This window comes from Caloenas nicobarica, chromosome 3 (genome assembly GCF_036013445.1).
Source record: "Caloenas nicobarica isolate bCalNic1 chromosome 3, bCalNic1.hap1, whole genome shotgun sequence".
Taxonomy (NCBI): domain Eukaryota; kingdom Metazoa; phylum Chordata; class Aves; order Columbiformes; family Columbidae; genus Caloenas; species Caloenas nicobarica.
Genome location: NC_088247.1, coordinates 80,466,511 through 80,479,966, shown reverse-complemented (window position 1 = coordinate 80,479,966; position 13,456 = coordinate 80,466,511). Strand labels below are relative to the sequence as shown.

General features: G+C 44.5%; 1 protein-coding gene across 1 annotated transcript in view; it reads right to left on the bottom strand.

Moving 5' to 3' along the window:
- The window catches only part of RYR2 (ryanodine receptor 2), a 364,098-nt gene extending 351,289 nt beyond the window's left edge, over positions 1-12,809 (bottom strand). Inside the window, exons 1-3 of the mRNA XM_065631500.1 lie at positions 12,660-12,809; positions 1,747-1,922; positions 1,343-1,589 (exon numbers count right to left, since the gene is read on the bottom strand). Of these exons, the coding sequence (XP_065487572.1) occupies positions 1,343-1,589; positions 1,747-1,922; positions 12,660-12,809 (573 nt within the window). The remainder of the gene's footprint in view (positions 1-1,342; positions 1,590-1,746; positions 1,923-12,659) is intronic.
- Positions 12,810-13,456: the final 647 nt, after the last annotated feature.

Sequence of the window (13,456 nt, the reverse complement as noted above, 5' to 3'; positions counted from 1 at the left end):
CTGCTGGCTCAATCAAGCTGCATAACTGTAAGAAAAGCTATGTTAAAAAAATAATCTAGCAACTGAGTTCTTACCAGGAATCCATCAATTCTTATTTAAAAAATTGTTAGAGGTTAAGTTGACCATTTGGAATTGTCTCTTGTACTATTGTAACTCATTAAGCAAAGCCTTGACAATTAAACCAGATACATTCTTATTTATACATGCCCTGATTCCCACATACATGCATTCACTGTGTTGTACATCCAACTCCAAAACAAAAAAAAAACCAAAAAATTGATGCATAAAAAAAATCACTTAATGGACAACATGCAGCTCACTCAAGTTAGCTCAGGTAGTAAAAATCTCCAGGCTCAAGATTTGGCAGCTTTTTGTGGGAAAATCATGCCACTCCTAAGGTATTCCTTATTTTATTTGTGTATTTCAAAGGCACAAAATTGACACAAGTCAAACGCATACCTGAGCATACAAACCAGACCATACAGATTTTAGTTAATCTCTGACTTCCAAAATTATTTTCCTCCAGAACTCCCATCTACTTCTAATAATACTCTGAAAAAGTCCTGTCTCATCATTACTCTTCTGCCTCCCCTATGTTTTCACTGATACATCACTGGAACTACTGAAACTACTTTTGATAAAGCAGCAAAGCTCAGAAAACTGCCTTTTGGGGGTTTTTCTCATGACCCACTGAAATCTCCCAAAATCATTGACATGTTTTGCCTACGATGAAAAAATAAAAGCTTCGATACATTGCAACCTGTGATCAAGTTCTCAGATGTTTTCTAAAAAATTTGAAAGCCTCTCACATATTTACTTTTCAGACACTACCCAAAATACTCTCAAAGATTATTTTGTTCAATAATTAGGGGTTCTGACTTAAAGTCTCACCACACGAGGTACAGCAGAGATGCAACTTGATCCCAGAAGTCTCAAATCTGCATATCAGGTGGAACAAACATACAGATGGAAGTGATGCGGGCCAGAAAGATTACAAGATCAAAGGGATGCATAAAACACTTTCATTGCATATTCACCTCCTCCCAAAGCTGACAGCTAAACACAAACAATTCTTTTTCAAACTATCAAAACATGCAACTACCAGGTCAGGATTTTTCCAATAAAATCCAGTTTTATTTTTGCTTGGGGAAAATGTGGTCCTAAAATAATAATAATAGAGTCACATAATAGTTCGGGTTGGAAGGGACCTTCAAAGTTCACCTAGTCCAATGCCCCTGCAATGAGCAGGGACATCTTCAACTAGATCAGGTTGCTCAGAGCCCCATCCAGCCTGGCCTGGAATGTTTCCAGGGATGGGGCATCTACCACCTCTCTGGGAAACCTGGGCCAGCATCTCACCACCCTTATCATGAAAAATTTCTTCCTTCTTGCCTTCCTTAGTCGTCGAGATCAGCTGATCGGAACCAGCTCGGCCAGAGCCGTCAGAGCGACCTCGAGGTAAGGAGAAGCGTGGGGGTGGGTTTCGGTTTCGGGACCCGGCAGCCCCCGGCAGCCCTTGCGAGAGCGGCCGTGGCGTGGGCGTTACCGCAGTGACGGCGATCACACCCCCGCCCCTCGCCTTGAAAAACCTTCAGGGAGGACAAGGACGCTGCCCACCAGGCGCTGGGAGAGGCAACCAGCTTGTGACGCGGTGAGTATCACCCACACTGTGCTGCAGCGGCAGGTGGAGCAGCTCGTGCAGTAGGGCGCAGAGACTATCACTCCTCACTTGTTAGACCCTCTTACCTACTGCCAGTGTCCCTGACTGCTGCCAACCATGGTCTCCTCCAGGAAGAGAGCTTGCCTAAAGAAGACTGTGTCGACTCAGACAGAGCTACTGCCTCGAACGGTGGCTGGCCAGGTGTCCGGCTGCAGGGAGTGCCAGAGCCTGCTGCTGCCGGGGGAGGGAGGCAGCACTCCACCTGCGTGAGGTGTGAGCAGGTGCAAGATCTGCCTGGCATGGTTGCAAAACTTAAGGAGGAGATTGAGACACTGAGGTCCATCAGGAAGTGTGAAAGGGAGATCGACTGGTGGAGTAACTCCCTGGCGTGCCAGGCAGAAAGGCCCCAAGGGGGAACGCCCCAAAAGGTGATGGACCCCCTGCCCTGTCGGGCAGAGAAGGAAGATCTGAGAGAGCCCCTGCCCTGTCCCTGTCGGGCAGAGGTAGGGGACCAAAGAGCTGAGGAGGGTTGGAAGCAAGTTCCAGTTGGGCGTCATGGGCAACCCCCCTCCCTACCTGCTTTGCTTCCCCAGGTGCCCCTCCGTAATAGGTTTGAGGCCCTGGATATTGAAGAAGATGTAGGTGGGGATGTGGTGCAAGGGCCGCCTACGAGGTCACACAGGAAGAGGCGATTGACTCCACCGCCTCAAGACTGCCTCCAATAAAAAAGAAAGAAGGGTAACTGTGGTAGGCAATTCCCTTCTGAGAGGGACGGAGGGCCCGATATGCAAAGCTGACCCTCACCATCGGGAAGTTTGTAGCCTACCTGGAGCTCGGATCAGGGACATCGCCAGGGCCCTCCCCAAACTGGTGCACCCAACGGACTACTACCCGCTACTGATCTTCCAGACAGGTGGGGAGGAAGCGGCATCCCGTAGTCTGAGGGAAATGAAGAAAGACTTCAAGGCCTTGGGACAAATGGTGAAAGAGCCTGGGGCTCAAGTTATCTTCTCTTCCCTCTTTCCATTTTTGGGTGATGATGTGGGATGGAATAGAAAAATTAAGTCTGTAAATGACTGGCTTTGGGACTGGTGCTACAGGCAGGGCTTTGGGTTCTTCAATAATGGCTGGTTTTATAGGACACCAGTCTGGATAGTGATATGTGGGAAAGGTTTATCCCACAGGGGTAAAAGGATGCTGGGACAGGCATTAGCAGGGCTCATTTGGAGGGCTTTAAACTAGATTCAAAGGGGGAATTGGGGTTGTAGCTGGGCTTGCATCAGTGGGGCAGCACGCTGGAATCAATAAAGACTGGGAGGCCCCCCATAGCCCTAAGGTGAAATCAGTGTACTCAGCTCGCTCCCTGAAGTGCCTGTACACCAATGTATGCAGCATGGGGAATAAGCAGGAGGAGTCAGAAACCTGCGTTCGGTCAGGAGATTATGATCTGGTGGCAATTACAGAGACATGGTGGGATAGCTCACATGACTGGAATGTGGTCATGGATGGCTATGTCCTTTTCAGGAAAGACAGGCCAGCCAAGCATGGCGGTGGAGTTGCTCTTCATGTGAGAGAGCAACTACAATGTATAGAGTACTGTCCAGGTGCGGTTGAGGAGCAAGTTGGGAGTCTGTGGGTGAGAATTAAGGGGCAGGCTGGCAGGGGTGACACGGTTGTGGGAGTCTATTACAGGCCACCAGATCAGGGTGAGGAAGTTGATGAGGCCTTCTACGGGCAGCTGAGCGCGGCCTCACAGTCACAGGCTCTGGTTGTTATGGGGGATTTTAACTACCCTGATGTTTCCTGGAAGGACTACTCAGCCAGCCAGCCACAGTCTAGGAGGTTCCTCCAGTGCATTGATGACAACTTTCTGATGCAAATGGTGGAAGAGCCAACTAGGAGAGGTGCGCTGCTGGATCTCATCCTCGCTAACAAGGAGGGTCTGGTTGAAGCAGTAAAGGTGGAGGGCTGCCTTGGTTGCAGCGACCATGAAATGGTGGAGTTCAAAATCTCATGTGGCGGTAGCAGAATAGCAAGCAGAATTGCGACCCTGGACTTCAGCAGGGCAAACTTTGGCCTGTTCAAACAATTGCTGGAGGAAATCCCATGGGCAAGGCTGCTTGAAGGTAAAGGGGCCCAAGATAGTTGGTTAACATTCAGGGACTGCTTGTACCAAGACCAAGATCAGAGCATCCCGACACGTAGGAAGTCAAGGAAGGGAGCCAGGAGACCGGCGTGGTTAAACAGAGAACCGCTGGGCAAACTCAAGTGGAAGAGGAGAGTTTACGGATCATGGGAGGAGGGGCTGGCCACTTGGGAAGAATATAAGGCTGTTGTCAGAGGATGTAGGGAGGCAACTAGGAAAGCTAAGGCCTCCTTAGAGTTAAACCTGGCGAGAGGGGTCAAGGACAACAGAAAGAGCTTCTTCAAATACGTGGCAGATAAAACTAACACCAGAGGCAATGTAGGCCCACTGATGAATGAGGTGGGTGCCCTGGTGACAGAAGATACAGAGAAGGCAGAATTACTGAATGCCTTCTTTGTCTCTGTCTACTCTGCCGGAGGCTGTCCTGAGGAGCCCCGTACCCTTGAGGCCCCAGAGGAAGGCAGGGCAATGGAGGAGTTTGGCTTGGTTGATGAGGACTGGGTTAGGGACCAGTTAAGCAATCTGGACATCCATAAATCCATGGGTCCAGATGGGATGTACCCGCGGGTGCTGAGGGAGCTGGCTGAAGTCATTGCTGGACCACTCTCCATCATCTTTGCCAAGTCTTGGGAAACGGGAGAGGTGCCTGAGGACTGGAGGAAAGCAAATGTCACTCCGGTCTTCAAAAAGGGCAAGAAGGAGGACCCGGGCAACTATAGACCAGTCAGCCTCACCTCCATCCCTGGGAAAGTGATGGAACACCTTATCCTTGGTGCCATCTTAAGACATATCAAGGATAAGAGGGTCATTAGGGACAGTCAACATGGCTTCACCAAGGGGAAGTCATGCTTGACCAACCTCATAGCCTTTTATGAAGACGTAACAAGGTGGACTGATGATGGCAGAGCAGTGGATGTGGTCTACCTTGACTTCAGCAAAGCATTTGACACCGTCTCCCACAGCATCCTCACGGCAAAACTGAAGAAGTGTGGACTGGATGATCGGGTAGTGAGGTGGACCGCAAACTGGCTGAAGGAGAGAAGCCAGAGAGTCGTGGTCAATGGGGCGGAGTCTGGTTGGAGGCCTGTATCTAGTGGAGTCCCTCGAGGTTCGGTACTGGGAGCAGTATTATTCAATATATTCATCAACGACTTGGATGAGGGAACTGAGTGTACTATCAGCAAGTTTGCTGATGACACCAAGCTGGGAGGAGTGGCTGACACGCCAGAAGGCTGTGCTGCCATCCAGCGAGATCTGGACAGGCTAGAGAGTTTGGCAGGGAAAAATTTAATGAAATATAATAAGGGAAAATGTAAAGTCTTACATCTGGGCAGGAACAACCCCAGGTTCCAGTACAGGTTGGGGAATGACCTATTAGAGAGCAGTGTAGGGGAAAGGGACCTGGGGGTCCTGGTGGACAGCAGGATGACCATAAGCCAGCACTGTGCCCTTGTGGCCAAGAAGGCCAATGGCATCCTGGGGTGTATTAGAAGGGGGGTGGTTAGTAAGTCGAGAGAGGTTCTTCTTTCCCTCTACTCTGCCCTGGTGAGACCTCATCTGGAATATTGTGTCCAGTTCTGGGCCCCTCAGTTCAAGAAGGACAGGGAACTGCTGGAGAGAGTCCAGTGCAGGGCCACAAAGATGATTAAGGGAGTGGAGCATCTCCCTTATGAGGAAAGGCTGAGGGAGCTGGGTCTCTTTAGCTTGGAGAAGAGGAGACTGAGGGGTGACCTCATTAATGTTTATAAATATATAAAGGGTGGGTGTCACGAGGATGGAGCCAGGCTCTTCTCGGTGATAACCAACAGTAAGACAAGGGGTAATGGGTTCAAGCTGGAACACAAGAGGTTCCACTTAAATTTGAGAAGAAACTTCTTCTCAGTGAGGGTGACAGAACACTGGAACAGGCTGCCCAGGGAGGTTGTGGAGTCTCCTTCTCTGGAGACATTCAAAACCCGCCTGGACGCCTTCCTGTGTAACCTCATCTGGGTGTTCCTGCTCTGGCAGGGGGATTGGACTGGATGATCTTTTGAGGTCCCTTCCAATCCCTAACATTCTGTGATTCTGTGAAATAATCACAGCATGTGAAAACTTTGATTTTACTTGATAAACTCTCCATTTCCCACAGGAAAGCTGAAGAAACTTCTCACCTTTTCTGCCTTGAGATGCCCAGGGGTCTTGGTTCCCATTCAGCACACCAGCTGAACTGCCCCCCTTCTTCCCCAGACTGAATGGACTCCCAGACTTTCCAAGCTCCTTGCTCCCCCCCATGCAGGTGAAGCTGCTGGGCTGGCAGCCTTCCTACCATTCTCTGCCTTTTTCTGTCTATGGCTCTGCCAGATTTGCCAGACCACCAACCAAGTGTGGTGTCACGTGGGCTTATTCTGCAAGTGGTCTGGCTTTACAGAAAGGCATGCAGATTCTCTGGGGACTCTGTCCTCATTTCCTCTGAATCCAGCCAGAACTCAAATTTCAAGTCACAATCAAAGCTATGAAATTTCAGCAGTATCTCTTTCCCTAATGAAGGAAAACCCCAGGTCTTACATGGCTCTGTCCCTCTTGCTGAGATGTAAAGACAATGTGCAGACATTTTTCCTTTCTTACATGCTTCAGAAGCACCGGAGGAGAGGTGCTTATATAAATACAGAAATGATGCTCTAATGCCCAGGTCCCAGGCATCTGCCACTGATATTCACTGCTATCTGCCAGTCAGGAGTACGCTTGTGAGTGTCATGTGAGAGCTGGCAAGATGTGCAGGGTCTCTGCATCTTGCCAACGTGACCTGATGCCAGGTGAAGAGCTGGCTTGTGTTATGTTACTGGCCACTGCGGTCAGAAATAGTCTTGTTTCATGGCATCCCTGATCCTTCTCTTTCGCCGTGTCTTGATTCTGCCTGTTTTTTCTAGTGAAAAACAGTTTTTCTGTTTTGCTTTACTAGTTCAAAGTTGTTTACTTCTATTTCATTTAACATCTCTTTCGTTCTTTCATTTAACTTTTTAAATTGTGTTCTGGACACACAGCTCATCAGTGGAAGCTTAGATATTAAATACAAGCCTACAGAAATTTGTTAGACCCTGCCCACACATCTAGATGATTGTCCCACATGGAGGAAAGAATGCTAAACGAAGCATCTTCAAAAGATGATTTTCGATATCCATTATTCATGGAAGCAAAAAGAACATCTCCCTCCCCGCCTAAGGAACAGTGATGAGAGCTGCAGTCAATACACAGAGTGTAGAGTAACTGAGTTCAAATAGATAGATAGATAGATAGACAGACAGACAGACCCCCTCCTACCTCGATTTTTGGGTGAGGTTTTTGTGTGGTCTTCTTGTTGTTCATTGGTTGGTTGGGTGGGAGTCTGTGAGGTTTTTGCTTTGCAGTAGCTGCTCTTTCGATCCCCTCTACAACGCTTTGACATAATACTCGTTTCCATGCAACATACATTTTGTTTGTTTTCCCCCACTCCCTTACAGTTAATCTAGAGAAGATTACAAAAGCAACTTAAAGACAAGGTTGTGCATCTTAATCTTTTTTCTGGACAATATTGGGGAAAGGAGCTTACAGACGCAGTTTCCTTAGTACAACAGAAAAGCAGTCTGCTCTGAAACAGCTTTTAGGAGATTTCCTTAGAGAAGGCCGAGCACATCAGATCTCGCAAGCTGAGAGTAAAGCTTGTCCACCAACATCTGAGCACTGCTGGCATGACAGAGCTGTTCTAATAGGCAAGATTAAGGATTCTGCAGATGGCACTCTTCCCTCTGAATCAACACAAGACATAATGCCCCAGACTAAACTTTCCAAGCTCTTCTCAGAAGTGTCATTTTTTTAATGAAACATTAAAAAAAAAAAAAAAAGGAGTTCCATCTACTCTTGAGAGGCCTCATATGTTACCTTTCATCAGAGAAGTGTCAGTCCTTAATAACATCTGGGTAATGCTAAGCACCCGCTGCACAGATTCCTTACATCATCACCACTCTCCTTTATCACAGCCCTTAAGTGCCAAGTTACATAACTGCACACTGTTCAATAGATACTTATACAGCAATTTTTTGCACTCGTACGGCTAGATAAATTTCTAACCACAGCTAACAGTTACACAGACAAAGGCAGCAGGAAACATTCCATCACCTTTTAAGGCATTCTTGTTAATAGGCCGAGAAGAGTTGCATTCAGCTATCAATTGCTTCCAACATACTGAGAGTCAATTATTGTTCGGTTATTTCCTGGAGTCTGTCCTAAGGTCTCACTCTAATGTAACTCCTGAAGAGTAATGTGGCAGAAGGATAGTTGCAGTAAGGAGAGTAATAACCTCTGCATTGTAAAGCTGGAAAATCATCATATTACATAATTAATTCACATTCTTATATAAGCTTAAGGAACCAGTTGTTAACCAAAGTGATTTGATAGTGTCATAGAATTAAAAAACCCACACCCCACAACACTATCTTTAAACTTGACAGTTTATCTGTTTAAATAAGGTAATAACCTTAGATAACCTCATCCTTATAAAAAGCTCACACACATAATGCCGACAACACAATCTGTGTGGATCCACAGATTAAGCATCACATTGTTCAGCTGATCTGTAAAAGAATACAGAACATAATATTTACTCTTGATTTAACCTCATATATTAAAAAGAAGTTTGTACAGACTAATCACACTGTTTCCCCTTCTCCTTTCCTCTTCACTTTTGTACATTTAAAACCAGTTGAATCTTTCCAGCATTTTGTCAATAATAAATTATCAGAACACATCCTAATTTATATACTGGTGACTGAAAGACTAGCATAGTCCTTTGCCTACTATTGTCACTTTTGTATTATTATTAAAAGGAAGATCATTACTCATGAGTGAGAGGCAGAACAATTAATACACAGGAACCCTCAAAAATTAATTCAGCAAAATCTGTTAAAGGCACACAGGACCTTACACCTAAAGGTGATGCATGGAAAAAAAAAAAAAAGGAAAAAAAAAGCATTTTCAGTAGGTCCCTTTCAGAAGTTTTCCATATATAGATATAGGTACATATACATACTTATAATCTATGGAATTTCTTCAGGGATTTACCGCATCCATAAGGAGCGAAGACACAACGTGCTGTTTTTCCGGCACTATTCCTCAATAAGAAATACAGTTGCTACCACTTCTGCGTTATAGTTTGGTTTCTCAAACTCTCCACATTGGGGTAAGAGGCAAAGAACACAACTGTGGAGCCCAAATAAAAGGAAAGGCTTAAATGTTTCTTGTTTGTTCAGTAGTTGTCACTACCTTACACAAAAGTTGTTTTTTTTCTTAGAGATGCTACGCAAAACCAGGCAAGGCATTCAGGAACAGAAAAAATGGAAACATCAGACTATATTACTTAAAACTCTGGATTTATTTTGGACTGCATATACCAGCCACTCTGGTTTGTGGATTTTTTTAATTTTTATTTTTGTTGTTTTGTTTACTTTTGGTATGTCGTTGTTGTTTATGGGGGTTGTTTGCACTTTTGTTTTGTTTCCCCTGATAAAATAACTTGTTGAAAGTAATCAATACAACTGCCATAGCCAGCCATATCTGGTATTTTTATAGAGGTTTGAGAGCCCACAGGAGCTGGGGATGGGCTTCCCAGACTGCCCAGAGGGAACGTGTATAATTTTGGGCCTGCACATGGCCATGGGAAGTTTTGACTGCCCACAGCACAGCCATCTCGAACAACTATGAATGCATGAGAGCTGTGTCCATAGCACAGACATACAGCCTAAGAAGAACAAAACACAGGTTAAACAGAGATTTCCTGAACAACACAAGATTACAGAGAGAACTTCCTGCCTCCACTACAGAGCTTACAGTAAAGTTTCTCATTATAAGGTCCACTTGATAAGCAAGTCAACTATTCCCCTACTAAATCAGTGAGTCCAACCAAGACATGAGATAGGACACAGTAAAAAAAAAAAAAGTTTAGAAAAAATTATCTAGAGAAGAAAGCATTGCAGAAAAATAGTTCAAAAGTCAGAAATCTACATGTACTTCCCACCTTTTCAGCAGACAGAACAAATCCGTATACCAGAACAGAACAATTTTGCTGTTATCTACAATATCGTCCTCCTCAAATCCTTCTCTGTAGTCAACTTCGAGTGCACTAGGAAGCAAATGCACCCCATTGTTCACCTTGCTCTTTGGGATGTGGCACTGCTACTACTTTCTCCTCTTCCCGGGTATCTCTTTATACCTCTCACAGGACTGTCCTACCAGCCTTGGGTTCTCAGCTTTTTCCCCTTTGTTCTCACCTCCCATCCTTGACCTTCCCTGTTGCCCCTCCCGGCCACATAGAGCTGTATCATTGCCTGCTGATGCTGCCCACCTCATCTGTCCTTGCCCACATCACCTCCCTGTCCTCACTTAGTGCTCCATCCTTGCCTCTCCTCCTAGGCTGCTACTGCTTCTTGCATCTTCTCATACACTTTTATTGTCACCACTGTTGGTGGCAAAGCCACAGCAGAGACCCAACTCACAAGCCTTGAAGAGTCTGCACTAGCTTAAGTATTTCGGCTTGCTAAATTCCACTTTAAAAGTTGGCACACCAATGAGGCTTACCTTACCAATCGAAAATATATTGATCACAATCATTTAAGAAAAGGAATTATCAACTCTTTATTTCCTCAATGGCTTGGAATAGAAATACAACAAATAATGATCTTCTATGAAATACTCCAGGGTGATAAGCAAAGTACTCCAGATAATCCTTTTGGTTCTCTCCAGTGAAACAACAATCTGAATATGCGCACAGGAACAACAACAAAACTGCAGGAAAGCTCCTGGGCCTTTGCTTCCATCCTTGCTTCTGTCATCACAGACATCATCTGAGAGTATCCACCAACCCAGTAAAGCCCACTTTTAGCACAGTTCTCTTTGTCCTGCATCTTTGTACCTAGTAGCAGTCTGAAGTCCTGCTCTTCTGAGAATTAGAAACACTCCCCTAATTTCCAGGATAAATTTATTCAGGGTCAGTTTGTACCATTTTGGCTGAGTACCAACATTGTCCTTAAGCTTAACTAATTGCTTAACTAATTCTTATCCCTCCCTGATGTTTACCCCTTCAACATTTTTGGAGACTACAGTCTAAGTTTTTATTGTCCTAGGCTAAATAAGCCAAGTTCTTCCAAATCTCTCATAAAACTGTCTCTCCTTTGCTATTATCAGCTCATAGCCTTTACTTTTACCTGCACCAGTTCAAATTCACACTTCTTGAACAATAGAGGCAAGAACTACAGGTAAAATTACAGAAGTATTCTCATCAGTGACTTAATACAACAGTATTAATAATTTTATGCCTACTGGAAATACCTTGCCTGGCATGTCCTACACTTTCCCTTCTTCATAGCTACATCCCATTACTGGTTCATAGTGAACCCCAATAAATAGGTGACTTAGATGCCTTGTGTTGGTTTTGCAAAAAGTAAATCATCCAATTTGAAATATTTCTCCTGTATCTACACTGCATTTGCAAGTATGTGAATGTGGTTCAAAATTTAGTCGTGATTTTTGTCATTCCTAAAAAAAGACATGTTATTTTTTCTGCATATGCAGCACAGTATTTTTCTCCATTTCAAGTAAGTACTTCTCTTTTCTCCAACTATTAAACTTTCAACTGTGCAACACCACTTACACTCTGATCTGGAGCAAAAGGAAAATAATAGGAGTTATCACTTTGCATACACTGAAAAATTGAATATTACTAGAAGTCCAGTTAAGAGATTCCCAGATCACCTAGCAAGAGGTAACTTCAAGACTGGAAGTTTCAAACGAATGAACTATTTCTCTCACAGCAGCTTTTCCCTTTTGAGATACCTACTAGGGCTGAGCATCTTCATGACAAAAAGCTTCACAAAACATCCCAATGGCCGAGCGTGTCCCAGAACTGCACCAAGACCACATCCCTCTCTCTCTGCCACCACCAGCCACGGTTATTCTTCCCCTGGTTTCACACAGGCTCCACTTTCCATTTCTACTGCCTGTCTGGCCAGAACACATGACACTGCCACAAATGGCAGATAAACATAAATTGAACTTAATGGTAGGATTTATCTAGTTAAAGTGGAATGCAGGTCTATTGAGAGGATTATAAAGCAGTGGAATGGCTCTCTGCTAGGCGACTTAAATTCACAGAAGCCAAGGTATGTAACTTGTATTTCCTTGCCTAATAACGTTGCCCAGTGCTTCAGCCTGTGTGACCTCCTGATCATATACACCTGCACTCATGTTACCCGAGGCATGAGGCCCCTGCTGCTGCCAGAGACAAACACGTTTTTCTTCTGCTTCCCACCACAGAACAGCTAACAAAGTATCAATCTGCTATCACCATGATCGCAATGGAAGCAATTCAAAAGAAAATACGCAGTACCTTTATACCACTAAAGTAATAAAGTTCTGAAATATCACACACACTAAATACATGTATTGACTCAGTATACTTGTTGTGAGGGCCTAACATTTTCAATCTGCATAATCCATGACAGTGGAACAAATCAGTGAAATTTTGAAATCAAATTATTACCTAACAGTTTTTAATTGGTTTATAAAAATTAAGAATAGTTCTTTCATCTCTCTACCTCTTCCCAATTTCTTACACAAAGACTAAAAGAATTGTAATCAAGGTCTGAATTACTGATGAGGTCTGGGAAACTAACCACTCCTACTTTACAAGACATGTATATCACTAAGAGATATCTTATGGCTTAGAGTAAATTCAGGAATACTTGAGTACTCCTTTTGGACTTACTGTAATGGCAATGATGGCCTTTAAGAACAAAACAAATTCCACCAACACATTCGGGAGGATCCTTAACACAAAATAATCATTACCTTTGCTGGTGTTTCCGACAGCTCGTCATCAGTTATTCTGAATCCTAACATCCCACTATCTGGACCAAAGTTCAGTTCACCGTTCAGGGGGCATTTCTTTAGGAAACAGAGATAAACCGTAGCATGTCTGTTATTTGTGAGCCTGGACATTCTCTAGAACCACTTCCTATTTTTAAACACGTTCTTTAGATGGGAAGTACTGGCACGCTGTAATTTTTTCCCTAATGAACAGCAGTATCCAACACATTCTGACTGTCATGAACACACATGAGTTGTTCCTTTGTGTCAATGCGGTTGTGGAATAAAGTGCCTTTATTGCAAGGTTATATATAGCTCTTGGTGAAAGGCTAGGGAGAATGACTGAACAAATCCAACACAGTGTACGCTTAGGAGAAAAACTAACAAGAACTTCAACAACAAACTCCTGAAGAGACTCAAAACAACCAGCATTTGTTCTTGACTGCAGCTACTTCACAGGGATTTAGATAAAAAGGAGTAACTCATATTCTTTTATCTCCCAGAGTATCAGTACTCAGGTTGTAGGTCCTGACTATTTGAAGCAGGGATTAAGCCTAATGAAATCATGGTAAAGCAAACCACATTAAAAAAACCCCACAACTGCAAGACCTTGTATCCTGTTGGAAAGACACAGCTCTGACCAAGTCCAGTAACACAGGCCAGTCGGCCAAACAGAAATGGAGCCAGTGGTGGCTGCTACTTCTGCAACCCAGTCGCAGGCAGGAGCCACCACGTGCCCAGGCTCACAACACAGGTGACAGAGACACTCAGCACTCAGC